The following is a 27,933-nucleotide window of genomic DNA, read 5'->3' as shown; positions in this document are numbered from 1 at the left end:
TACCCATAGAACCCATTTTCATTCACATATCTTGAGGTCAGAGGTCAAGGGACCCCTTTGAAAATTTAGCACAAGTTTGGAGCGTTATTTAACCTTCGCGACAAGCTAATATGACATTGTTGGTATGAATTCCTTATGTTTTTTCTAGTTCCATATGATACCAGTATCTTCACTCTAGCTTTAAAACTGAGCCCGCTACAACCTCCGAAAGATCAACTGCGTTAATGCATTAAAGAAAATAGTGGCGTTAAAAAGAATTTGCGTGTTATTATCGTGTTAAAGGGGCTGTTTGTAACTTTCAGAAATGCTTGTTAACAGCGACACCTGTGGCCGTTAAGTCAACGAAAGTCACCATCGGGCTCGCGCTTGCTCGCTCTAAATAGACATGAACGAGCATCGCTCAAAACAGTGAGACGACACACGTCAGCTAAAACCACAATATAACTCTATATTTCACCTGCTTGGCAGTAATGTTAACTGACCGTAGTCCTCTGAAGTAGGAAGAGAAGCGTTATCGTCTCCGACTGGGTGCGGGTGTCTCCCTCCGGCACCCGGTCGCAGACGATAACGTAAATCGCTGCGGAGCCCCGTCACTTCACAAGACACGGGAAACCTCTGTTGGTCTGGAGGAGCTGCAGCAGTTATTTCTGCAAAAACGTCCACTGTACATTCACTATATATTCTCAGAGCTAAACTAACTTGTCTGCAGTGTGTAGTGTGCGCGCATGCATGTGTAGAGGTGGAACGAGACAGCGATAACGCGCGGTGTGTGAGTGAAGACAAGCAGGCAGGCAGAGGAGCAGAGACTCTGGCCACACGCGAGCGCGCATGGGATCCCGACCCGGTAGATTTAGACGTTTAAGAAGTTACAAACAGCCCTTTAACTTTGACAGCCCAAATAAAAACCCAACACAAACATTCATGAACACTCAACAACACAACCCACACGTGTCTCAACAAAACCCCCGATTCCCCTAACACCCACCCAGCACCCCTAGATCCCCCAGTACCCACACAGAAACCTCTCAACTTCACAGGAAAAACATCATATCGTTGAAATACAGTAAAAAGACGCAACTCGAGGAAAAACAAAGTGAGAGATTTTTAATGGACATGGAAAGGTGTTTTGATTTTGGAATATTTTACAAGATGCCAGTGTATATTACCAGCAGAACACATTACATGTTGGGTGTGATTCATATTGGTTCCCTTTTCTTATAGGCAGTAAACTGAAGCTCCACTTGACATTTCTGGCTAATTCTGTTAGTTTTGGACGGAGCCAGGCTAGCTGTTTCTACCTGTTCCCAGTCTTTATGCTAAGCTAAGCTATTTACAGAACAGACATGAGAGTGGTTTCAATCTTCTCATCTAACTCTCAGCAAGAAAGCAATATTTCACAAAATGTCAAACTCTTTTTTTAACCTTGTGTCATTCTGATTATTCGGTAATTAAGATGATAACTACGGAAGAACAGCTTTCAGATCTCATTCATTCACTTTTTGATTTGACTACCACTCCCCTCAAGGAAGCAAGAAAGAGTGTGTATTCATAAATTCTCCTGATAAAATAAGATTTAAAAGGTGTCCATAGCCATAAAAGTTTCATCTTAATCCCAAACCTTGCATAAAGAAGCTTTTCGGGGAGAATCAAGTCAGTGAAACGTGTCAGTTGTAATGATTCATACAGCAGCAGCTTGGGAGTCTTATATATAAAGTAAATGCCATTATAGGCTCCGACACTGCACATAAACGTTTAATAAGACAAGGTTATTTTTGGTTTTCATTCAAAGGTCCCTCATGATTAAAGTGGTAGATAATGACAAATAACAGTAGGAAGATCTGCTGCATATAAACCTATATAAAAATGACACTTCTTTTTTCATCAAGATGTTTCTGAAGAAGGTAAATGACAACTGATAACAGTGCAAGGAAGGCTGTTTCTAAAAAAAGGCTTCACATTCTTTCCACTAGTGAAAAATCAATAAAGCAGTTCATTACAGATTGTTTTTCCTGCTCTACAGTGTACATGCACAAATAACAACCCTGTTTTCAAATATCGCTCGTGTCTACAACTACTGTACGGTCATGTGTTAGGCCATAGTCTCATACCTTATATTTCAATTAGCCTAGAAAATGAACTGCGGAATTTATAGGACAGTTACCACTTGTTAATTGCATTGCTCAGCCATTTCCTCGTCTGAATTGTATCACAGCTGTGCATACATTTGGCTGGTGCATCAACCCGTGACAGGTCAATTACAATTTCTTATCATCCAATAATCTCATTGGTTTTGTTATGTTGCAGTTTTTTTCCCCAAAGCAGTTGTCTGGAAATTGAAAATATGCCTCCTGGGCTTCTATAAAGTCTCTCTCTCTCTTAAAACATAGACTTTTTGAAGAAATCATAGTCGGGCAGATAAAATATAAAAGGGTAAATATCTGGAGTGTGGTCACCTTTTAAGGGTCAAGTTTGTTTGTTCTAGTTCCTGTCACATTTGTTAAATTATGGATTTACCGGTTGGCTTAACAGTACATCTTATTTTTACATCACTGCAGTCCATATTAAATGGAGAGGGCTTTAATCCTGTTTTCTTTCAAAACTTCACTGTTTTCAGTGGTTTTCAAGGACTGTAATTACCTTCTCAGATAGCAGGGATTAAGTCTTCTTCTTACAGTACAGCACAGCCAGATTAAAGTATTGGGGGCCTATTGATTCTCCACCAACCACGCTCTATGCATCGTCTACCTGGCCACAAGGTCTCTGTGCCTCAGTTAGTTTGTAGTAATTTGAGTAAACACAATTTATTTATGAATATGCACCATGGAAGCACAACATAAACTAAACTAATGAGGGTCTTATATCGAGATATTGACTCAGTGGCCGCCTACATGACAGGACCACAATGTTAGACAATAACGCCTTTGTTAATATTGTACTTTGCAGTTAATCAAATTGCCAAAATCCACTGACATGCAGAGAACCTGGAGGTTTGACCGGTCTGTAAATCCGCCTTGAATTTCAACCTTGTTTGTAATATGCAGCTAAGGCCTGATAATGGGCCAGCCTTGTCCACCAAAGTGACAAATTCAGTGGGTCTCATCAGTATTTTGCAGAAATCTTGGATGAAAAGTCCTTGTGGAATGGCAGCTGATCTGTTCGGATGGCTTTTGGTGTTTTTTAAAATGATTAATTTGGTTCTTGTTTGGTTCTGTTCCCAAAAAACTGATGTAGAAAAAAGTTGAAAAAGTTGCATTTTATCCATTTCCAGCTGCACACGATGGACCGGCGTGTTCTTGATGGAAGGTGTGTAGTCGATCCGCCATCAGGGATATTTGTATATTTTAGGGTATAACAGCTGGTTCTCTGGTGACAGAGTGAATCAGTTTTTCTTGGTGGATGGTTGTTCAGGCGTACAGTTTTTGAGGCGGGAACAGGTGGCGAGGCGGTTTCCCTCCCAGTAGCCGGCATCCTGGCCGTCGTGACAGCGACACTTGGTGCAGGAGTCGACCCACATGGGCTCTCCTGCAGGAATCACCTGGTTGCGTGATGCATCAACGTAGCAGTTAGGACCTGGAGGGAGATGAGCAACAGAGGTAAGTGAAACTACAGCTGAACAGATACTACAAACAGGGGAGCACATAAAGTCAAGTACACTCGGGATGAGTGTATGCATGCAAATGCTCAAATGCATTATAACTACACTTGACAGTGGTGTTAATACAGAGAGAATACATCTCCTGTGACATCTCTGAGAGGCCCTCTGTGTTTTTTTTAACTTACTTTCTACATTTTTAGTTTTTCGCTATTTGCAACTTACCATCTCTGCATTCAGGGCAGCATGTGCCAGGCTGGTAAACAGGGTTGACACATGGTGGAGGGGCACAATCTGCAACTAGACAGCGGGCGATGCCATCACTGTCACAAGTGCACTGCTCACATTCTGATGGCTGGGAAAACGCACGCACACACACACGCACACACACACAAACAACGTGAGCATCATGGATCTCATTTCTAACCAGCACCTTTCACTGAGCCCTCCTCATGCCATCTCAAAAGGGGGCGCCATTTACCTCCAATCCCCAGCTGTATACTCGAGTTGCATACCAACATACCAGAACTCATTGGTTCAGAGTTTGGGAATACACCGAAAAAGGTGTATAAAGGTTTATAGGTTATAACACACAAACTTAGGGAAACTGTGACATAAAGTTCCATTTTAAAAGTATGCTTGTGCATAGTTACACATTTGAATGATAGGCAACAGTAGAACAGGATGAAACCTGCATGACCTGAGGTTTACACATAAACAGTTTTGAGCCGCTGCTCACCTTTTGTTTTTGTGATATGTGTGATAGACACTTTAGTTATTTACAATCTGGGTCTGCTGCATATTATCTAAAGCTGTCTCAACAACAAAAGAAACTGATATTAATTATGCTGTGTCTGGGTAATATGATATGTTGTCCATGCCGTTCTTTTTAATAATGTGGTATTCCTTTAACATTTCAACAGTTGGACATTAGTCCTATACTAGTCTATACAAATATACTGTAAAGTATAGCTTTGCAGTGACATTTAAACCAAGTCTAAACATGATGACATTAAAGCCTTCATAAATGCTATAGTAATTAATTTGAGAGAAGCAAATTTAGATTTAGTGGCAATATGTAGCCTATATAGGCCTTTTTCCCAACAGAAGGACACACAGCATACTGCTGTATTTGTGTACCCTACCCTTACCTTTCAGGATAGTTAGGAGAAACCAAAAACAATAGCAAAACTAAACTGTATTCTATCAATAGTTCCCAACCTTTTTGACTTGTTACCCCTTAAAATTGAACAATGTTATGACCCTCTATAATATAAGTATGTTACAAGTAAATAGCAAAAATTAAGAAAAAAAGTCAGAAAAAATTAATATACTTAATCCCTTAGATTTTGCTTGAGACCTGAACTCCAAAAGTGGAAACACTGCGTTGTGTAGGCCAATATTTTGTGGTGGGTATTATTTCTATATTCTGATTCCATATGGGAAAAGACAACTAAGTAGCCTATAATCTCAAAACATTTAACGCCCTATAATAACAAGATTATCTATATGGTCACGCTGTCCCCATCCATCCAGCTATAGCTACCAGGTGTCTTTGTTTTCAGGATTACCTGGAAGTCCTGCCCCAGCTCGTACACCACTCCCCGGTACTCGCAGCCGATCTTCTCGCACCGTGGGCAGCAGTCGGTGGGGTAGTGGCTGACATGGATGCAGGCAGCCGGCAGAGAGGTGCACTCAGTGCGGGAGCATGCGGAGCCCTCGGTGGTGCATTCACACTGGGTGCAGTGATCCGAGTCCAGAAAATACCATTCTCCCACGAAGTAGATGCTGCCGTTGGCGTCGCAGGTGCTTTCCTGCTGCCCGGCCACTGAGAAGCCCAAACCGGCCTGTGCGTAAAGCAGCAGTGCCAAAACGGCCGTGCGCATTATTACGCGCTCCAAGGAAACGCGCTCGCTCGAAAAAAACATGATGATGTAATTTGATTCACCTTATTGTCCAAAAACAAAAAAAGTTGGGATTGGGTAGACAGATTGCAGAAGTTTGTTACATTGTTGGAGGCAAATATTCTTGGCGTTACTTCAGTCCTCCTTCCACAGCGGTGTACTACTACTGGGGCTGTGCAGACTTCTGCAAAGAGCCCGGAAGAGGGTGGACGGTGGACGGTGGAGGGCGTAAAGTAAAGAGGGAAAGTTATATTCAATGCCTCTCTGAGGGTTCACACGACCAGCCTCAGCAGCATAAAGTCTGTCCCTCCCACAATTTAACATCTTGAAAGAGGCCTATATAGTGAGTGCAGACTTTTACTAGAGCGCAGGTGGCCTAGTGTGTTCATTATGAGTGATTACTGATGTCTACAAAGCATATAATTGGGTATTTATAGGTCATTTGTGCATTTTTTATTACACTTATGCAAAAGAGAAAAAAAAAAAAAAAAGGGTGTGAATGTAGGAGAAAAGTCACAAAACATCAATTTCATTGTCCGGTCTATTGGGGAATACAGCAGATAAAATATATAGTGTGAAATTATTCAGTTTTTAAGAGAAACTGATGAAGATAAACGAGTTTTTTTTTTAGTTTTTTTTTATTTATTTATTTTATTTTATTTTGTTTCTGCACAATCTCCTGCTCCACACTCCAGTCCAGATGGTGGCGGTAATGCACCTCTAAGATGGTATGCCAACCTCCAATAAACACCAAAGAAGAAGAAAAAGAAGAAGGAGAAAAGTGTTTAGATGTCTCAAGAGAACCAACTGTTGACAAATATCGCGATATTTCCCCCCTCCCTAGCAACCAACTGTTGACAGATCTCGCGATATTCCCTCCCTCCCCTAGCAACTGGAATCGTTACCCTGGATACCTGCTAGATACAAGTTGGGTGAGCGTTTTGTTTTTCCTCATTATTAACATTAAAAACTCATGTTAAGAAATGTTTCAGCGGTTTTACACAAACAGTGTTATCACTTGAAGGTTAGCATGAGGCTGTACACTTGTTTGTGAGATATTCGGTTATGTTTTGCAAAAGTTATTAGAGGAAAGACAACAGAGTAGTTTCAGAAAAACAAGTCCCATGATCCTTTGGGGTTGGAAGTGTTATGTTTTATAAAGTAAAAATACTCCAGGTAGAGCTAAGACTATAAATCTGTAGCAATGATATTTTACAAGATAAATATATATTTGGTAGACACATCTTAATCTGTATAAGTAACTAGGAACTGTAATTTAGCTGTCAAGAAAATGTAATGGGGTAAAAAAGTGCAACATTTGCCTCTGAAATGTAAAGGAGGAGAAGAAATATAAAGTGGCATGAAATGATAATACTCAAGTAACTATCTGCACTACCTTAAACTTAAAACACACACTAACTGGACTATCTGCACTACCTGCAACCACCTCTCCTAACCACTGCACTTTAAACTTACTCACCTCATCTTATCTTATCTTATCTTAAAGTACAAGTACCACAAAATGATTGTTAAGTACAGAATTTGAGTGCTGTAAATGTACAGTTACATTTCACCACGATGTGTTACTGTTTCTCTCTGTTCCTTCACTCCTAGATTATCCTTCCTATGCAGTCTCCGGATGGAAACCAGCTCTGGTGCCCTGGCCAGTCCTTGTGGAGCCTGATCGCTGAACATGTCTCTGAGTCAGAGCTGCCAAAGATCCACACAGCACTGGGCCACTCTCTGGTTGACATGTACACAGATGTGCACACTGAGGTGAGAGTGTTTTCATGACTGCAAGATTTCTGATTTCTTTTGTCAGAATGTAGTTACAGTATATATACCACATACATGCTTTTAAGTTGGAACATTCCTCTTCAGATTCAGCGGGTAGAGCTTGTTTCATCATTCATGTTTTATTCGTTTAAAGAATTCAGACATCCTGAGTAGGATCCCACAAGAATACCACCACACCATCAACAAGAATTTCCTTTTCAGCTCAGTTTCGGGGTGAAACAAAAAATCTGCTCAGCTAAGCATTCCTGACCAAAAGAATTTATGAACTGCGGTGTTAGGTTGTGTAAGTAGGTTAGTTTGGCTGCATACACTCATTAATTCCCAGACTCCCTAATAAAAGTGAAATGTGGGTTAACTGGCTGTGTGCTGCAGTGAAGTCCAAATGGGAGCCAAGCAGACGGACATCAATATTTACTCAAGGTCAGCTAAACTCTCTGCCCCAAAGCCTCTTGCATGGAAAGCACTAAGCTCTGGCAAAATGACCTCACCCTAGAAAGACTTGTGGGTTGATGAGAAACATCCCCAGCTAAGGTGGAGTGGCACACACCTCACTAAATAGGCCAATTCAAGGTCAAGAGTGCTGTTAAAGTATTTAATTGAATTTGAAAAGGCAAGCATTTTGAAAAGGAGTCAAAGTGATGTAAAAAGGGAAAACAAATCCAAAGAAAAACAGTGTAAGTTTGGTCACAAATCATGAATACAAATTGAAGAATTAATAAATATAATACAACTTCATATAACAGGACTTCAGTAATTGTTGTAGCTTGCACAGTTTGCTATGATACTGACATGGAGTATATCCTTACTGTGTTAAAATGACTCTAGGGCTGCAACTTATTATTATTTTCACTGTCGATTGAATTTAACATTTTTTCTCAATTAATCTGTTAAATGTTTCATCTATAAAATGTCAAAAAATAATTAAAAATGCCCATCACAAGTTCCAAGTGCCCAAAGTCACATCATCTAATGTCTTGTTTTTTCCAACCAATAATTTAAAACCTGAAGATATTCAATTTACTGTATAGCGATATAAAACAGAGGAAAACTGAGAAAAATAACTCAAATTATTACACTATTATCAAAATTGTTGCGTGTCGATTTACTGACTGATTACTCGACTAATCATTTCAGCTCTAAATTAAACTCAAAACATTACAGTGCATCAATATTTACTCAAGGTCAGCTTTACTCTCTGCCCCAAAGCTTCTTGCATGGAAAGCACCCAGCTCTGGAAAAATGACCTCACCCAAGAAAGACTTGTGGGTTGATGAGAAACATCCCCAGCTAAGGTGGGGTGGCACACACCTCTCTAAATAGGCCAATTAAAGGTCAAGACTGGTGTTAAAGTATTTAATTAAATTTGAAGAGGCAAACATTTTGAAAAAGAGTCTAAGTGATGTGAAAAGGAAACATTTTAAATAACAGGACTTCATAATTGTTGTAGCTTGCACAGTTTTATATGATACTGACATGGAGTCTACACTGACTATGTTAAAATGAATCTAAGGCTGCAACTTATTATTGTTTTCATTGTTGATTGATTTAAAAAAAAACAACTCAATTAATCGATTAATTGTTTCATCTATAAAATGTCAAAAAATAGTGAAAAATACCCATTACAAGTTCCCAGAGCCCAAAGTCACATCATCGATTGTCTTGTTTTGTCCAACCAACAATCCAAAAGGCAGTGTATAAGTAGTGTAATCGCCTGAAAATAAGAATCGTTGTGCTTTTATTACCTTAGAATGAATTATATCTACATACGGAGCCTCGGGTCCTCTTCACGGCCGCCGTGTTTCTACAGTAGCCCAGAACGGACAAACCAAACACTGGCTCTAGATATGGCCATTCGCGTTTTTCCGTTTTCATTTCATCTCGTAGGCCACCGTAGTTCTCCTACATGCGTGGTACACGGGAGACGTTTCACTTGAATGCAATGTGCAACCTCGCCGCTAGATTTCGCCAGATCCGACACACTGCACCTTTAAATGATTAAACTATAATCACTATAACTGAAATGGTTGCGTGTCTAGCAACTGATTGATTAATAAATTAATCATTTCACACTCAAAACATTACAGTGCAATGAAAGGGACTCAGTGGTTTACTTTAAAGCTGTGTGAGGAAATGTGGACTAGTCTACAGTACTGAGGGAACATTCCTTTCAAGCTGAATAATAATATTCAGTAAGAGAAGTCATGCCATGTGCACAGAAGACCAAGTCTGCAGCTGTAGATTTCACACAGACACAAAGAATTCCTCTAAACAGTACTTTCTATAGGTTATCGAAACCTCTGTATTTGCTGTTTTCTTGCTCACATTGTATAGTGTATACAACCCAGCCTGTCTCTTTCGCTTTTCTACTCTCCCACCTTCTGCCATCTTCTATCGTTTCCACTTTTCATGTGTTCAGTAGTGAAATCTCTCCATCTGTAGATGTTATCAGCCCGCACTGAGCCAACCGGCCAGTCGCTGTTTGCAGAAAAACATGTGGATATAGTCTGTCTCAGCTCTCAAGCGGTGCCATGTAGACGCTGACCACGAATTGTTTTTGTGACAGTTAACATATAAACATCACCTTTTCACACACATACACAGGCATGTACATGTACACACCCTCATCCACTCATATTCAATTCACAATTAAATTATCAAATTAAATGTCTTTTTACATTTACAAAAACTGGATTTAAAGCACCATTCAAAGAAGCATTAAACTAAAAATCAATCCAGAATGATGCAGAGTAATTCAGCTCATACACACACACGCACACGCACGCACACACACACACATATATACACAGAAAGAGGCCCAGTAAGCTTAGTGAGTCAGGGGGTCGGAATAACAGGGTTAAATAGGCTAATCCTCAACTGTTGATAAGACCGTTAGTGACACATATTCTCTGACTCGCTTGTGTCCATGTAGAGAAAGTAGATGTGTGCATGTGTGTGTAACATGTGTGTGACTTTCAGTATATTTTTTTCACTTGCATTTCAGTCAGTGTATGCAGTGGCTGGCTGTGAAGTCCTCAGACGGAAAGAAAGACTTTAGGCTGAGAGGTTTAAGACATTTTCAGGAAAACAAAACAAAACAAAGCACAGAGCGCCTTACAGTAATCAAGTCTCAGACTAGTACATGCAGGTTTCCTTCAGTTATTACGTTTACTGCAGGGTGGCTCGCTTCCTTTTCTTTTCTTTTTTTCCCTGTCCATGTCTGCTTGTCTCCATGCCTTTCTGTTTTTTCATGTTTCTCTTACAGCCGTGTAATGAATTCCATCCCTCAGTGAGCCACTGTGAAAAGTAATAGTTGATCTGCAGGCGACTCCTCCATTCCTCAACATCGCCATTCCTCCCTCCATCAAGGTCTCCATTGTCTCCGGCGGTTAGATCAGAGGGAACATTAGCCTCTCTTTTCAAGTCTCTCTACAAGGCCAATCTCTCTGTAGCTCCCTCTGCACTCTCTCTTCTTACTCTCTACTCTGAATGAAAATGAGCCCTTTACGTTAAATGTATTCTAAAACCCCAAGTTGAATAATTCAACAAAATAGCTTCTAGTAGCTTTTTTTTTTTTTAACTGACAGGTTTCAACAGCGCTCCCTTAAAATAGCTCCTGGATGAGATCAACAGTCTCACAGCAGAGGGAAGGAGGGGAGGGAAATATCCAGGAACAACTTGTTAGCTAGCGAGCCATGAATCCTGTAACATAAACACCTTGACACCCACCGACAGACAGAGGAAACCAGTGTGAGTGTGTGTATATGCGTGCTGGTATGTGAGTGGACACGCACACTCATCGAACACACGTGCAAAGACCAGAAGCATGTGTGTTTAGTATCCTCCAGTGTATTCCTTTGAAGACTGCGACATGACAGAAATGATTGGCAGGCAACAGGTGTGGAGGTGTTAATGTCATCCAGACTTCACTGACATACGCAGACAGGCATTCACACGCACTTTTCCTTTGGCTGTAACATTATGGTTAAACTATGGCGATTTTTCAGGACAGGTTTTTGTAAAGATGCAGAAAACAAACTGCTGATTGTGAAAGTACACCTATAGTCCTTCTGGGCGCTCTGCCCTTCTACCAGCTCACAGAGGAAGTCAGGCATAAAGACTGACCTTTTACACATTTTTCTTTTTTTTTTAACAATTCCTTGATCTGCAGTTATAATCCGACTGAATTACAAAGACTAAAAAGCCGCCTGGTGGTATTCTTAACATTCTCATTCAAATTTTTGTATCATTGATATTTTTATCTCATATATTTTCACCATTCTTAATAGTTAAAATAAACACACTTTTATTTATTTTCACCTTTTTCTTTGGCAGAATATTTTGAGCCCTATGTTTTGTTTTGTTTTGGCCCAGCCCAGGATACCTTTACAGGTAACTTGGTCAATAATGCCTCTTTATCCTGTACAAACGGTGTAGTGTTCAACTGAGGTGAGAGGCATCCTGCACCTACCCGCACTGCTGAGTATACACCGATACACTCACAGTTTAATTGCTTTTTCACAGATTATAGTCATAATTTGAACTTTAAATAAATAAGATTATCCCCCAGCGCCTTCCCTGAGACATGAACCGTCCTGCTATCATCCTCAATCAGGGAGGCTGTCAGGTGAGCCACTGGATGATGGACGTCTGGAATATTGCTTGCAGCATATTGCAAGTGGACTGTCCACTCTGCTTTAAAAGAGTGGTTCACGAAATCAAATGAAAATATTTTTCCATTTATCAGTACCATAACTTGGTGCAGGATCATAAGCTGTCGGCTGGGAATGTGTCACCTGGACTGACAGAAAAAGTCTAAGTTAGTATGATACATTATTGTATGTATAACCCCTTCACTAATCATTCTAATAATATTTGCAGGCGGAGATGTGGTACAAGATGTGGCAGGAGAGCCAGCAAGGGATCAATAGCAGCAGGACAGGGACCCCGCTCCCACGTCAGCAGGCCTCCCCTCTAGCCGACCCCCCTGCCATCAAAGAGCTGGTGAGAGCCGAGGTCAAGATGTTACTCCAGACTCTCAGAGAGAGAGCCAACAGGGAGGGAAGGTAGGTGTAAGATTGCACACATACATCTACTCAAATGTGCATTATTAGTGAATTATTGAAAGGCTAAGGCTGCGTCCGATATCGCTTACTTTGCACCACATACTCAATATGTGTACTATTGTTCAACATACTTTTGTGTGAATAAACAGTAGTGTGTATCTTTTCGAATGCACTGAACTGTAACTACCACGTCACTAGTAGTTTAAATCAAACACAACGATCTGTCTTTTTCACAAGCCAAGACATGGTATGAAAAGGAAGGTTAAGACCCTGCTCTCATACTCTGCGTCATTTTCCCCCCAACAAAGAGTGCCATAAAATGCTATATGGTGTTCCCATGTCAGTTACGAATGGGATGGAAAGCAGAGGAACAAAGGTTTTTGGTGTTGGGATGTTGCAAACTGGTTTGGGAATTGTGGAACAATGGGACAATTATAGGACGGAGACTTCCATGCATTCCACACCAACAACATTAGATTTTAAAAGCCCAGTCACTGCTAGCTTTATTGGATTAATTATATGTTTTTATCTTAAATGGGAAGCTAAATACTCATCTTAAAATTGTAAAGAGTGTACAAAAATGCGCAAAAATTACCTTGATTCAGTTGTTTGTCAGTGAAGTGCTCACAGGGAGAACACAATGAAGCTTGGTACTCTGTTTCCTATGACGCACATTCATCGGGGAGTTATAAGCTCCTCAAGAGGTCGTAATAAAACTTTCTAATTGCTGTTTGGTTTTTAATTCCTACAGCATTTGGCAATTTCACAACATGTATTAAAATGCTCTGAAGAATGTCATAAAAACTGCTGGCAGGATAATATTGATCAGCGATACTGCCCTACACCCTTACATTACAATTTAAAGGCCCAATTTATGTATGAAAATGTGTTTGTGAGGAAGTGTGTGTGAAAGTCTGAGTATGTATGAGCTAGTAGTAACTATCCAAGCAACCAGCTCACGGCGGCCAGGAATGCTTCCCTGTGTCAACCCTCAGGTTTTGTCGAAGCCTTTTAGGGAACATAAGATGGATTGTTCTCCGTTTTTGTGACAAACCATTTATCGCCTGTCAATTTGCCGACTTCCTTGTTATTGTGATTATGTTGTGTCGTTAACCTATAGGCTGCAGGCAGCTCTTTTGTGGTTTGGGTCGGGTTTTTTTGTGCGTTTTTGTGCTTATTTTGTGTATGCCATCATCCCCAGTCCTCTGTTAGGAACCACTGGTCTCACAGATTTGTGCTTTGTTAAGCTGTTCTTAATTTTTACCAAAATTGCTAATTCATTGTATTTTGATGCCTCATTTGATCCATTCCATCCCCATGCTAAAACAAACAACATTAAGTGTCATCAGCCATGCTAGGGACTCTGTGAGTGAGCTAAATAACTTCAGCATGCTAACCAACACTCATGATGCTGACACGCTCACAATGACAATGCTAACATGCTGATGTTTAAAGCAGCAGTGGTTAGAATTGGAGCAAATATGATTAAAAAAAATTACTTTTATAAAACGGTCACTATATCCTGACAGTAGTGCATGAGACAGGTAATCTGAAAAAAATAATGTGCCTCTGTATCCTCCGGTGTCCTCCGGTGCTCCTAATGGCATCTGCAAGATTTCACAGACCGGAGGAAAACAACCAGTCAGAGCCGAGCTAGAGCCTGCCGTCTCTGAGCAGCTGTCAATCACTCGCAAACTCCGACAAAACGGTCAAACCAGGCAGCGCTGATCAAATATGAATCAATATTATGTTACTGTGATGCCTTTTTCTCGCCTCAAATGTGTTCAGAAACATCTTGTAGTGCACTGTTTAACTGTAAAATGAGAAAGTTTGTGACCAGCCATGTTGAGATCTGTTGAGGAAATATCAAGCACCGCCCACCAGCCGGAGCACAGCCAATAGGAACGCTCTCTCTCTAAAATGACCTGTGATTGGCCAAAGTCTCCCGCCGCGGGTTTCGATTTTTTAAAGCCTGAAAACAGAGCCATGAGGAGATGCAGAAGTCTAGTTTTCTCTCAGAACACTTGAATTACAATATGCTGAAAGGTTATTATGGAAGTTTTGGCCCAATGATGCCAAAAACATATACTGTACTGTATGTCTGTGCCTAGTTTTGCAGCAATCCATCCAATAGTTGTAGAAACATTTCCCTCAAAACCACAAATGTGAGCCTCATGGGGATGCTGGAGAAAAAGCCAGAGGATCACCTATATCAATAGAATTCATCCTCTAGGGACCATGAATGTCTGTACAAACTTGTATGTGAATTCATCCAATAGTTGTGGAGGTATTTCAGTTTGTACCAAAGTGATAGACCGACCAACATTGCCATCCGTAGAGCACAAACAGTTGCAGCATTGTTGTGTGTGTCTTTACTTGTGTAGTCCCCTGCAGAATCTAAGATATTTCATGCATCAAAAGAAATATAAAATGTATAATGTAACTGCGGTGCTTGTTATGACAGCTCAGTTGACAGGGATTTATTTTGAAGTAATTTCACAGGGGTTTCTTTTAAGTTAGGATGACAGCAAGGCCTGATGTTTAAGCTGGCAGTCCAATATCTATAAGGCCACAGGTCTGATGCCCACAACAGCACTGTTGTCTTATTAAAGTGTCACTGAGCAAGACCTGAAGAGAGGCCTTACTAGTTCGCACACCACAAGTCACTCTTGTAAAGTGCTTCGGCCGGGATGTAAATGGATTACAAAAAGTCCCATTCAGAGGGGAAAACACAGCCCATTGTTATTGGCTGTGTAGGAGCACTACCAAAAAAGTGTTTGTGCCACACAGACTGTGCCAGCACAAATCGCTTCTCCTCTTTGAAGTTGGCTTCGGTGTACTTGTAGACCTTGATGCATGGTACCGTGGTTGTGTGTTTCAGCCCTTTGATCATTCAATTAGGCTAAATCCCAAGTGTATATCAGCTGAATGGCTTTCACGAGTAAACCCAACACACTTCCCCGTAATAACACTTCCACTTAATAATGCTCCACAGCCCTCTGTTTGTCAATTTAGTTCGATTTAATACGCTGTGTTGGCATGGAAATTGAGAAAATATTGCCAAAGCATCAAGATAGAGACCAGCATCATTCTCCCTCTCATACTCCCCACCGGAAATTGTTTTGTGTGTGTGTGTGTGCATAATGGTAACGTAATTTACCAGACTTATTAGCTAAGACCATTTTCCTAGCAAAGGCCCAACTAAAGCCACATCAACAGGAGGGGGATATAAATAGCTCTCATTCCTATACCAGATTTGATTTGAACCATTTGAGGGTGTGAAGGTGGGTGTGTACCTTGTAAAAGTCAACTGATTTATCTTATTGGCCTCCTCCTCCTGTGTGGTCCTGATGCCCTAGCCATCCATCCACATTCACAGCCACACCTCCCTTTCATTGTCTGAGTGGCTACAAAAGACACATTTTCCCTCTTGTCAGGACTATAAAATGAAGCAGGGCTGACCAGGCTGTCACCCCGCCTGCTGCTGCCTACACCACCTGCTTGTTTCTTTTTCTCTCACGCATCATTCAGAAAATATATTTAGATATTTAGATAATATATATAAATATATATTTTTTTAAATAATTATTGTAGATATTGTAAATTGAGTCCAGCTCTGATAATGGAGTTCTAGTAAATGCACGTGTTGTACAGTCTTTATGGATCTGAAATCACCACAAGATCATCCTGCATAAAGACAGAATGTGATCTCTGTTCAGGCTATCGGTAATTCAGTCAATCATTTAATCAATCAAACTTTATTTTTTGTTGTAGTTTTCATACATATAAGTTCAATTCAAAGTGCTTTACAGGTGAGTGACAGTACAAATATAAACAGTAAAACGTCAAAAATACAAATCATGAAAGTGAAATAATCAAATATATGATATGCATTACAAACATTACAAACAAGAATACAATAAATAAATACAATAAAAAATAAATAATGTCTATAAAACATTAGAATCGAAACCCAAACAAGCATAAACTTTTAAGTTTATGTTTAAAGACATCAACTCGTTTATATAAACACTGAAAGAGCTGCAGATCCAGTAAACAAACTTTATTTATCATGTGCTGTCGTTGCTATAGAGACAGTGAGGAGCTTGTGTTTCGATACAAACCTGAGACGGTGGACTACGCCCTGGGTCACCTTGGCAGCTGTTCCAGAAACTTTACCAACCCTGGAGATACTGATGATGGAAGCAGGTAAGTAACACTGCTACAGCATAACTTACTGAAATGATGCAGAGCTTTACATCATGCATAAAATCTCTTTTAAACTTCTCTTCATGTCCTCTCTTTTAGACAGAGCTCTCACTGTTCAGTCCAGCCCATGGCTGAAGATAAGATTGAGGCAATGAGAGACAAGCTGAATGTCTCTGACATTGACCAGGTGGTGGACCGCCTCAGGTAAGAGAGCAACGTGTCTGAACCTTCTTGGCTTGTGACTATAGTCCGGCCGATATCGGACCGATGGCCCCGATTGTAGAGGCCGATACTGAAAACAAATCTGATAACGAGATGTATCGACTGATGATAATCACATAAACACCAATTTTGACACGGCTCCCACAGATTTGTATTTTTAAAGAATTGTGACCAAGATACATACTATGCGGCACACCGAGATGGAAAAATCAAAACTTTTTTTAATTCATCAAACGCACCGCAGTTAGACAAACAGCTCCACAGGACTTGCTACACCCTTTCCGTCCAAGAACGTCACAACATCCGGTTGAAAGGTCATTCAAACTGAAGATTTTTCCCACAAGTTTTCCCTCAGTTTATTTATGGTATAGGTCCACAGGGGTGTTTTTTATCGCGAGGGGTCGCCTTGCTTAACAGCATTGGAAACTTGATGGGCTGCCACTAGACACAAGGCACTCAGCCCCTGATTGGACGAATGCTTTCACTCGTGGGCTTCTACTCACAGCTTTCACACCAGAACCAACATGGCGGCTCGTTTGGAAACTTTCTTCTCTTATATCACGAAAATAGTCCAACGAAATGCGGCCAACGTTACGCCCCGTCTCTCGAATCGCGCCGCTACACTACCAGGATGCATTGCACGGCTGCTTACATAGACAATGAATGGGAAGCGTGGAAAGGACGGAGGCTGTGGACATGTATCATCAGTGAGGCTTTTACTGCTAAATTACCACAACGTTATCATCATCATTATCGCAGCGTGCAGGTTTTTAGTTGCTTAGTTACAGCAGGCGCGACAGGAGCGCAACCTCCCAAGCACCATGGATAAAAGGATAAAAGCGGCACGGCTGGCGTTTTCCACGTGTTTTTAGACTCAACATGTGAATGACCTACCAAGACGATTGTGACTGGTTTAAAGGAACACAAACAAGCCAGAGCGTTTTTTCCCCCTATGCCAGAATGAAAATGGGTGGAGCCAGACCTTTATTTAACGCTGACACAGCACTGTGGAGACTATGCAAGACTACAGGTTATGTGACATGACTTGTGAGGGATTTTTCCTCTAGAGGTCTAAGGTCTAGAGGTCTATCCAGTTTTTCAGAATAAAAAAGCAAAAATGAGAAAAGTGAACATAATGTTATGCAACATCATTTTCTTGAATTACTCCAAGACCCGTCAGAATTTTCTTGGAACTCCCTGGGTGGTCACGACCGGTTAGGAACCATCAGTACAGAGGATTAACCTGGAGACAACAGGACATGTACAGTATATACAGATTGAGTAAACAACACATGTCACACTGGTACAATACAAAGACATGTGTTGTCTGGACAATCTTAGATTTGTAATACTAACTAGCAGAGACCCATCATGCAGATTGTTTTTCTTTGTGGTAGAGATTCATTTGTTCTAAGTGATATAATTCAAATGTGCTCTGTGAGTTCCTCGAAGCTCTCTCCTTTTCCTCTTTTTTTCCCCTTAATTTCCCCTCAGCTCTCCTCGGTGGCTTCTGCCGCTGCCCTCCCTCCTTCACACTCCATCCCTCCTTTCCTTCCTCCATCCCTCACTTTGAGGCCCACGAGGCAGCACAGTCACTGGGGCTACCTTAGAAGTGAGCCTCCCTCTCTCTCTCTCTCTCTCTTTCTATCCCTCTCTTTCCCATTTCCTGACTCGACCAGAACAAAAGGTCCCATTGTCAGAAAATGGATCCCAGAGCAGGCATAAGTTTATTTTTCATTTGAAAGAAGTGTATAAAGTCTACCATGGTTATGTAACCAGAGAAGGAGAAAGTGTGTGGGGGGAGAGAGGGAGGGAAAAGAAAAATAGGACAGTGTATCCTCGGTATCCTTTATGAAAACTGTAGAGGATAAACTCTGAGCAGACACCCAGCGCACCTATTCTGTTGTCACTGCCTTGGCTGTGTGAGTGGGTTGTACCCTTTTGCTCATAAATCTATGAGTGTGTGCCTTTGCAACATTTTGAAAATGTTATGTTGTGAATACTTATCAGATTCAACTACTGCACAAACCTGGAACATTTTACAAATTTCACATGCTACCTTCGAGTTGATAATACTCATAAAAGTAGGATATAATATCAATAAATCAATATTAAATATGTGGACACATTTTACTGCATTTATCAAAAAAAAACATCTACTATGAAAAGAAGCCTCAGCTTCTAACTAAGGTGTTTGGCTGTGTGTGCATGTTGTGATTATCTAATGCAGAGTTTCCACTTTGACCTAGATTTTAGATTTTGGCTCAATAGTTTTTTTTTAATGAAAAACAACTGGAGTACTGATGATAAACACCACGGCTTTCTCTCTTTCTTTGCTTCTATCTATCCACCTAGGTCTGTTCTAATGGAGGAATGTGAAGCGTTGAGCAGGCTGATGAAGCATTTTAAGGTAAGAAGAACAGCATGAAAACAGACAACTACCAGCCAAAAACTAGCTGTTTTTCAGCTGCCAGTGCAATGCTGATCCAAATCCTACTATTATTTATGGGAAACCAGGCTAACACCTAAATATTGATTTGCTATATTGATGCTGCTGCTGATTTCATACAATATAACTTCGTAAGCAACCTTAGTTATGACGCTACGCTGCACTTGCATATCTGGACATAGTATTCATATCACAGTTTATGTACACTTGACATAATTTTACCTACCTGATTTCCCCCTTAAATTTCCCTAAAGCTTCTTTATATAGCAAAAAAATCACAATATTAATTACTAGTGTTCATTGCAGCTGCACCATTACACCAAAAGGAAATATTCAAGTTTCCTTGTGCATCCTTTTGTAAACATTACCCCAAATTCAACCTCACTTAGAGTTCCAGTAACTGTAAAATTATGTATTCTACACACAATGCTTATAATTTTGATTAAAAAACACTGACTCCCTCGACCAGGGTACTCTTTTTTTACCAAAAAAAAAAAGTTTGAATACCAGCTTGAACCCCCTCAGGTAGATATGCTAACTCTCTATTGGCACTAAAACCCTGCCAAGGTTTCCATCTACACACACACACACACACACACAAGAAACCTGTGAGGGCTCAGTCTGAGCTTGTTTTTTTCCATCCGTCTGGCCAAGAGCTTTGCAGTGCTGAGTAAGATCGATCTCTTTCCAATCACTCAAACGACTTATTACATGCAGACAGAGACATTTAGACACACGCAGTACAGTAACAAAGAAACACACATGCATGCCTGCAGTCTGGCTACACTGTCACGCTTGTCTGAGAGAACCAGAGTGAGTTAGTTAGAGGCGAGATGTGAGACATTTCTGCAGACCAGATGTGGAAGTTATCTCTATGTACCCTCTGTGTGTGTGTTTATGTGTGTGTCTGCCTGGAGGTCTCTCGGTGTGTGTTTCAGATGTTTGTTAAGAACCAAAAGTGAATATGGTGTGTGACCGTAGGGTATCATTGTGCCTATTGCATGAAGATCTTCTTATTCTGTTAAGAAAAAACAAATAGTAGTGACGAGAAGATCATTTTGCAAAGATAAACCAAACAGCAGTTGTATTGTCTGTGGAAAACCTCATCAGGCAGGAGAAAACTAAATGAAACTGGGTCCAGGAAAGTGAGGAGGGGATATTTAAGGGTATGTAGTTCCAGTCTTAAAGACTGTGAAGTTAATTGTAGGGAGACTTTTCTATGTCGTCATGAGACATTTACGGTAAAGGCAGTTAAAGTTGTATTAATTATTATTTTTTCAAAACAATAAGTTCAAATATCTTAAACTATTAGTTTGTTGTTCACAACAGATTCTTATTTCTCATTCATTTAAGCACATTGCACATGTTTTGGCACATGTGTGCAAAAGAATCCACACAAATGTCTTCAATTTGCACAATAACCACTTCCACATGGCTCACTGATCAAAACTGATGAGTTGATTCTCAGTGAAATTGTCATACTCTTCACAACTTCTAAACTTAACTTAAACTTAACTCTAAATTCTTTCATCGTTGGAGCCATCACATGCAAAATGATCCATTGAATGGATCAAAGCCTATCAGACATACATGTATATTCCATAAACATCTATGACATGGTGTTACGTACTGTGAGGAGGTATGATTTGTTGTTTTTTTACTGAACTATCACAGGTTTTTTCATTGTTGCACTGTTTCTGTTCACTGTATATGACTTTACATAAAAGATTTAAGGTGAATTTTCTGTTTATACTGTAATACATGTAACACATTGCTACACTAATAGATGTACTGTACAAATGTGCATACCTTTTTTTCTGTGTACAACACATTGTATTAACTTTTCCCAGTAAACTTCAACCTTTAGCTGGACAGAACTGGCATTCTTGTATACAGTAAGCAGTCAGCATCAACAAAAAGTAGAACAAATCAGAGATTTGTATATTAAGAAACATTTCTAGGGTTTACTGCCATGGTGAAAAAACATGTAAACATTTTGACCAATACGGCTCACACGATGACAAAACAACTTAATTTTGGTGGAATTTACTGACACAATCACTTGGTTTTGAAGCATGAATGAATTGTTTTTGGTGAGTTACTACCTTCTGCAGACACTCAATAGAGTTGTGGTGTCCCATAAAACGGTTGTGGCGATTGCACTTACAGTTTAGAGAATGTTTAAGACTGTTTAAAAAAGAAATGAGCCAAAGTGATTGAGAAAAACTGTTAAACAAAAAAAAGGATCCAAAACAGAAACATGGCACTTTTGTCTGTAAAGAAATTGTCTCGTTGCTGTTTGGTGGGTGAGCAGGTGGGATGAAGTCATGGCTCTCGTTGTGCTGTGCTCTTATGGCATGAGTTTATTGTGCATGATGTTGATGCTGTGCGTTGCAAGGCATCTGATGACTTATCAGTCTTTGGCTGTGAAGTCAACCATTAGAATCTTCGGGGTGATTTTTAGTTTTTACAGTAATACAAATTTTTAGAAAGTCTTATTATCTACAAATATGTTAATTCACGTCATGTCTTAAGTTCAAGCTTTCATTTAGCTGCTGAGACGATCATACGATAGTGAAACTTTTCTAACTACTGAGCAGAGTTTTAAGAGGTGAATGAGACAGAAACAACCGTTTTGAGTTTAATTTTACATGCAGAAAAAGAGATATCTACACTATTCTTTCAGTCAGTCACTAATCCACTGCCTCAAATTCCCAGTACGCAGATGTGTTTGATGGAGTAAAGGAATTTGGATTCTGACCCAGATTGGAAGATTTTACCCTGAGTGCACGTGAAGCAGGAAAACATTCAGATTTTCCGACTCAAATCTCGTTTTTTTCAGATTGTGATTGTTAACATCTGTTGTATATTTCAAGGCTTGTCCTAATTAGCTATGCCTGTTGCAGTGTTTGTGAGGAAAATATGCTAAATGTCATGAAATATCTTGTATCAGTGTTTGCCAGTAAGCTGTGCTGTACTTCAAGATGGTTTAAGTTTCCTGACTGTCATGTCACGTTTGATGCAGCTGAGTTTAGTGTTATTTCATGCAGTAAATTATACAGTTTTTAAAATGGATGTTAAATGGAGCCAAATCAGGCATGAAGAGGCTTGATACGGTATGATCCAATCGTAAATTTACTGTAACGACCAAGGGGGAGGCTCTTATAACGACTTGGTAACTTCCACATACATTCCTACAGTACACAGTCTCAGTTGTTCAAAGCATGCGTTGATTATAAAGTCTGTTGATTGGGAAAATCGTATCACCCTCAAGCTGTGGAAACTATGCGTAAATTATCGGCTGCACTGTTACTGCAGCTTTACATATTAATTCACTGTAACTGTTAATAATTGAATATTTTCTAAACCAGTGTAGTGGACATGACTCAGCGGTGTAGAGTCATGATGAGGGCTCTTATGTCTGCTTGCTTACTTATTCAGTCCCTAAAGCCACATTGAGCTCTCTCCATCGTTCCCTATCCTTGGCAACATGTTGAACTCGTTTGTCACAGACTCACAGTTCTACACCAGACCATTTTTTATTTCAGTGATGAAGTTAATGCTTTTGTTTTGTTTTTTTATGTTTTTGGGTTGTCCTTCCGTCCGTACAACGTCAATCCATACGTCTGTCCGTATGTCCGTCCCATTCTCATGACCGCGATATCTGAGACAAGCCTGGATGGAATTTCTTCAAATTTGGCACAAACGTCCACTTGGACTATAGACTGTATATAAATATGGACGACATGGCAGCTCCCCAAAAGCATAGATGTATACAGAGAACTGGATACAGCGTTGTAGGCGTTCATTCCTATGAAAGCTGCTCAGCGGTGCATGAAGCCAAAGTGACCCGGATCATCCGGCGATCTTTCACATCCATAGAGCAGGTGCAGTAGCGTTTCCTTTAACCCCGCCTCCCAGCCCTCGGTCCAGCCGCGGTCTGGGTCTCATTCACATGAACTGAGGAAGGAAAATAACTCTGGATTCAGCTATTAGTGCATTTTACAACTTTTAGGACCTAATTATAAAGGACCTAAAATATCCACTACGTTACAGACGTTTCTTTCCCAATGTAAGTCTATGGGAAAAAGTCTATTCGGGCCCAATGGCATCACGTGAAGGACACGGAAGTTGTAGTACCACCGCTTGGACACTACGAAAATGTTCTTCACAGACCGGCGCTCTTCCTGGGGGCTTGGCCCAAAAGTGAAGCCAAAACATCTCGATTGCCCCCTGGTAGCTGGCTGCAGTGTAGATCGTGAAGCCCCGCCCCTTCCATGTTAGCGGAGGGGACATGAGCCAAACTAACAAGTCAAAGTACACGTGAAATACATTTTATCCAAAATCAAGTCAAGGATAAAGTGATTATTTTGGTGGTCAAAGGTCACTGTGACCTCACAAAACACGTTTTTGGCCATAACTCAAGACTTCATATGCTAATTATGACAATTTTCACGCACATGTCTAACAGGATAAAATGATGAAGTGATGACATTTTGGACAAACATGGATGTAAATTGCAACTTGACTGGTTGGGGAAGGCATACAACCATGTGGCGGTAACTTTAGTTCTGTAAAGGTTGTGATTGTGTTGGGCCAGAAGACTCATCTCTATTATCTAAGTGTTTGGGGTGTATGTTCTATAACAGAATGTGGTGCTGAAGGTTTCACTGGTTTCTTTGCTCTGTTGGTGCTTTATGTAAGTTGGTTAAAGTTTACTTTTCTGTTGCATTTGTTAGTAATAGTGCAGATGATGTGGGTTTACACCTTCAAAGCGTCCTGAATGCTTTCATAGCCTCAGCCATAGACGCTTTTTTTTTGTTGGTCTAAACTGGGCAAAGGTGGCCCACAGATCACACCAGACGGACATGTGGTCAGAATATAACTTAACACTGTTAAACCACCATTAAACCAGTATCCACAGTCAGAGCATGACCTTTATATGCTGACCACACAGAGTAAGGAATCCAACCCAGATTTCTCCATCAGGATATTGAAGGTTTTTACTGGTAGACCAGCTAGATCAAACTTGGCCAGCATGGTTCCAGTATAGAGCAGAGCAGATGGCAGCCATCAGTAGATTTTGTAGCAAGAATGGTAAACCCCGTTCCCCTGTTTCTGGTTCTGCATCAGCTGAGGGAGATGCTGTGTATGTTGGCTGTGTGCAGATGTGGATTTGGGTTCTAGAGATTCATGTCTTAGACAGTAACAGCTTTCCTAAAATATCAGCAAGTTAGCGCCATGGTAATGGGTTCAACCCCCACATGGACCACAAAGCCTATTTTCAGAGTATGTGTGTGTGTGTGTGTGTGTGTGTGTGTGTGCTTTAGAGTTGTTTTCCATTTCAGTCACTTGACTGTCAGAGACACCAGACATACTCTGTCTGCCGCTCTGAAAGACAACACTAGGAGGTTTGGGTTTGAATCCCACTGGGAAAAATTCCCAAAATATATGTTTTAACTGTCAGTCTCCAGGCCTGTGGGTATGTTTGTGTGTGAGTGTGTATGTGTGTGAGTTAGTGTAATATAAGTCTGTGGTTGCTATAAAGACTCTTCATTAGTGTTTGAGCTGGTGTAAAACGAGGAGAGGAGGCTGCCAGTCACTCAGAACAAACACACCAAGACACACTTTTCAATCATGTCTTTGGTTTTCTATAGGCGCACACACACTCACAGCACTATGGTTTTCATTTGCACATGATGGAGATATATGAGGCCAAATTATGATGGAAGACTGCTGCTCAATCGTTTAGTGGTCACACACACACATTCCTCTTTCTCCCTCTGTTATTTTTATCCTTTTTGTTCCTTTGCTATTTCCAGAGGCTCATGCTTTCTTGAACATGTTTAAAACATTTACCTCCTATTTTTCCACGTCCACTAAACTGTCACTAGAGGCTGAATGTGTCCTAGTTTGTGCCGTAGTATTATGTTAAGTGCCCTCAAACTGCATGATTAAACATAAGCGCTGCTTCTCTCTGTTCTGTGATTTGTGTTTCTCGCAGGGGAATATTAAACAAAAGTGTCTGAGCCAATGTGAATTTGATAAATCAGAGCCTACGCTTGCAGGTGAGTCCACATATACCAACATGTTTGTGTTTTGCTGCCATCTGGTGGCATATTATTGTTTAACACACGGTGTGAGAAGGTCCCATTTAATCTTTAGCTCAGTGAATAGATTAACAGATGATAATTTTACCCACCCTCAATTATCTGGTAAAACTCTAATAATATAACATGTTTATGAATGAAAAAAGAGCAACTGAGGACTCCAGCCAGACACATCTACTCTGGGGAAAACAGCAATAACGTTAATTTTCAGAACTCTATAATGACTACTTGCTTTTTTCTTATGCTCTAAGTGATTGTTATCTTTTGACGGTTTTCTGTACTTAAGTATCTGAGAGTGTGTTTCATACTTCAGAGTGATGGTTTCAGTATTTTCAGACTTTTTTTGTTGTATTTATTTTGTATATGTGTATGGGCAGAGCTGAGAGAGCTAAGAGGAGCTATACAAATGGACTTGGAGCTCTACCCCTCTTCGCTTGCTGCTTCACCGTCATCTTCCTCCTCTTTCCCTGTGAAGGAATTGAAAAACAGGTTCAGGTCAGTATGTTTTGCTGTTACAACCCCCAGAAAGGCTTTATTCTATGAGAGCAATAACATTGTTCACAGAGTCGAGGAGTAGCAGAAAAACAATAATTTCATTTGATAATTTTCTTGAATTAAAAAAATGAAAAAAAAACAAACAAATAAAATAAAAAGGGAACTTAACAAAATATATATTTAAATAATGTCTGAAAATGCCGAAAAGTGAGTTTTTTCTTACCATTCTATATCTAGTATATGGGTACATGGGACTACTGTTTTTGCTTCATTATATTTTAGGGGGAAAAACAGTAGTCTCATGTGCCCAAATACTAGATATAGTATGATAATAAAATGGCTGTATCTCAGAAACCACAAGGAGCACAATCAAGTATTTGATATCTGTGAACTCATAACAAGTTGAATATCAAAGATATGCACACATATGTAGTGTAAAAAATGCATTGAATGAACACAATGTCAGTGTTTTTCCTGATTTTGACTATTAATACAAGTATGATCTAAAAGTTGTAAAGTTGTACTTTTATATATTTTCCCAAAGTATGTCTGTTGTACCAAATTTCAAGAATTTTGACAAATCAGAACGAATGTTTTGGCATTTTTCCTTATCAAAAATAAGAAAAAAAACAACTAAATATTCTTCTTTTCGTTGTCTTCATGCAAGAAAATGTTTCTCAATCTGATTCTCTTTCTGTTTCCTTTCCTCCAGACTGTCAGCAGGACAAAGCGTTTCTGATGAGACTCTGCAAGCTTCAAGCACTCCATCAACCCTAAGACCACATCCACCTCCTCATCTGAGCCTTCCTAAACCCAGGCCACCGCCGGGCGCTCCTCCTAGCAAGACCTCTGCATCACTTAAACTAATTAATAATTCTTCACTGTCTAGGACTCATGGACAGCATGGACGCACATCAGCCTCCACTGGAGCTCGTAAAACAAAGATACCTATCTGCAACAGGATCACCACATCTGGGCATGTGAGCCGCCAATTCACCGCTTCACTACCAGGGTCTGACAGTGACGAGATGATGGTTAAAACCCACTGCAGTCTTTCTCCAGAGCAAGATAGTGCCGGTCTCCACTGTAGGACCCCGACTTCTAGTCCTAGTTTTCAAATAGAAAATCCAAGAAACTCACCCATCCACGAAACCAGTCTGTCATCCCATCGCAGTATTCATAGCCCGAGCAGAAAGTGTGATTTGTCAGAGACGGAGAGAAAAAGCAGCCCTGACTGGAAGTCAAGAAACATCAATACTATCCCCTCATCCCCTCGCTGTGAGGATGCAGGCAGTTACAGCAGCAATAGTACTGACCCTTCTGTGTCAACGACGCGGAAATCAAAGACACAAAATGAGCAACAGAATAGTACCTGCGGAGGTAGTTTAGTGTCAACAACAGATCATGTCACAAGGAAGAGTTCTTCTGAGAGATTTAAGTCTGAGACTGGGAGCTCTCCTGCAAAAACAGGAAGTAGGAAGAGCAACGTTGGAGTTAATAGAAATCTAAATGGTCATCTTGGGAAGGACGTCACCCAACAGCAAAGCCGTGTAGCCGCATGCACACAACCAGAGCCTATACGGATAAATGGACAAATCTTTACTTCCCCCAAAAGACCGCTTCAGGGCACCACAAGTCAGCTGAAAGGAGTCCAAGAGACACAGACCGAGCTGGAGTTCATCAGCAACTTTTACCAGCCAGTCCCTCCTTCAAGGGTGTCAACTTGAAGTCGGCCACAGACCAGACAGCTGAGGCTGAAACAGGAAGATAGTCTGAGTCTGTTGCAGGAAAAATGCAAGGGATGTCTGGTATTTTGTTTTATGAGATTGCAAACTATTGAACATACTGTACCCTTTGGAAACATCACACACTCACTACTGTATTATATTTGGGAGCATAACTACTTGACAGTTGCATAAATTGTTTTACTCTGGAATAATTTCACAGCGGTGTCTGGTCCTTGCAGGGTTTAATTTCCGTAAAGCAAGAATTAAAATGAATTTGAACTCTCAGTTATCTACAGACAAGGAATGTGAGTGCTTGTAATTTTGCACTGTTTAAATATTTGACATTGAATGTGTGTTGTTAAGAC

General features: G+C 40.4%; 2 protein-coding genes across 2 annotated transcripts; one reads left to right on the top strand and one right to left on the bottom strand.

Annotated features, from left to right (window-relative positions):
• Nucleotides 1-1,078: 1,078 nt before the first annotated feature.
• zgc:113531 (uncharacterized protein LOC541359 homolog) lies at nucleotides 1,079-5,756 on the bottom strand. The gene is made up of 3 exons (XM_037788709.1): nucleotides 5,164-5,756; nucleotides 3,818-3,947; nucleotides 1,079-3,570 (listed from the first exon to the last, which is right to left on the bottom strand). Exons 1-3 carry the CDS (start codon nucleotides 5,518-5,520, stop codon nucleotides 3,380-3,382), a joined length of 678 nt encoding a protein of 225 aa, XP_037644637.1. The 5' UTR covers nucleotides 5,521-5,756; the 3' UTR covers nucleotides 1,079-3,379.
• Nucleotides 5,757-6,206: 450 nt separating this feature from the next.
• Nucleotides 6,207-27,841, top strand: ccdc24 (coiled-coil domain containing 24). Its single transcript, XM_037786248.1, has 9 exons — nucleotides 6,207-6,428; nucleotides 7,111-7,272; nucleotides 12,172-12,356; nucleotides 16,449-16,565; nucleotides 16,665-16,769; nucleotides 19,143-19,197; nucleotides 25,241-25,304; nucleotides 25,724-25,841; nucleotides 26,554-27,841. The coding sequence occupies exons 1-9, from the start codon at nucleotides 6,222-6,224 to the stop codon at nucleotides 27,566-27,568; spliced, it is 2,028 nt and encodes a 675-aa protein (XP_037642176.1). The 5' UTR covers nucleotides 6,207-6,221; the 3' UTR covers nucleotides 27,569-27,841.
• The last annotated feature ends 92 nt before the right edge of the window (nucleotides 27,842-27,933 follow it).

The sequence above is a fragment of the Sebastes umbrosus genome, chromosome 12 (assembly GCF_015220745.1).
Source record: "Sebastes umbrosus isolate fSebUmb1 chromosome 12, fSebUmb1.pri, whole genome shotgun sequence".
NCBI classification, from domain to species: Eukaryota; Metazoa; Chordata; class Actinopteri; order Perciformes; family Sebastidae; genus Sebastes; species Sebastes umbrosus.
The sequence above is the reverse complement of the archived record's forward strand: the minus strand, read 5'-3'. Positions and strand labels throughout refer to the sequence as shown.

Coding starts and splice junctions, on each gene's coding strand:
- zgc:113531 (XM_037788709.1), bottom strand. CDS start 5,520: ATGTTTTTTTCGAGCGAGCGCGTTTCCTTGGAGCGCGTAATAATGCGC. Junction 3,948..5,163: donor AGCTGGGGCAGGACTTCCAG/GTAATCCTGAAA, acceptor GCGTTTTCCCAG/CCATCAGAATGTGAGCAGTG. Junction 3,571..3,817: donor CTGCCCTGAATGCAGAGATG/GTAAGTTGCAAA, acceptor ATCTCCCTCCAG/GTCCTAACTGCTACGTTGAT.
- ccdc24 (XM_037786248.1), top strand. CDS start 6,222: ATGGTATGCCAACCTCCAATAAACACCAAAGAAGAAGAAAAAGAAGAA. Junction 6,429..7,110: donor ACCTGCTAGATACAAGTTGG/GTGAGCGTTTTG, acceptor CTTCACTCCTAG/ATTATCCTTCCTATGCAGTC. Junction 25,842..26,553: donor GAATTGAAAAACAGGTTCAG/GTCAGTATGTTT, acceptor CCTTTCCTCCAG/ACTGTCAGCAGGACAAAGCG.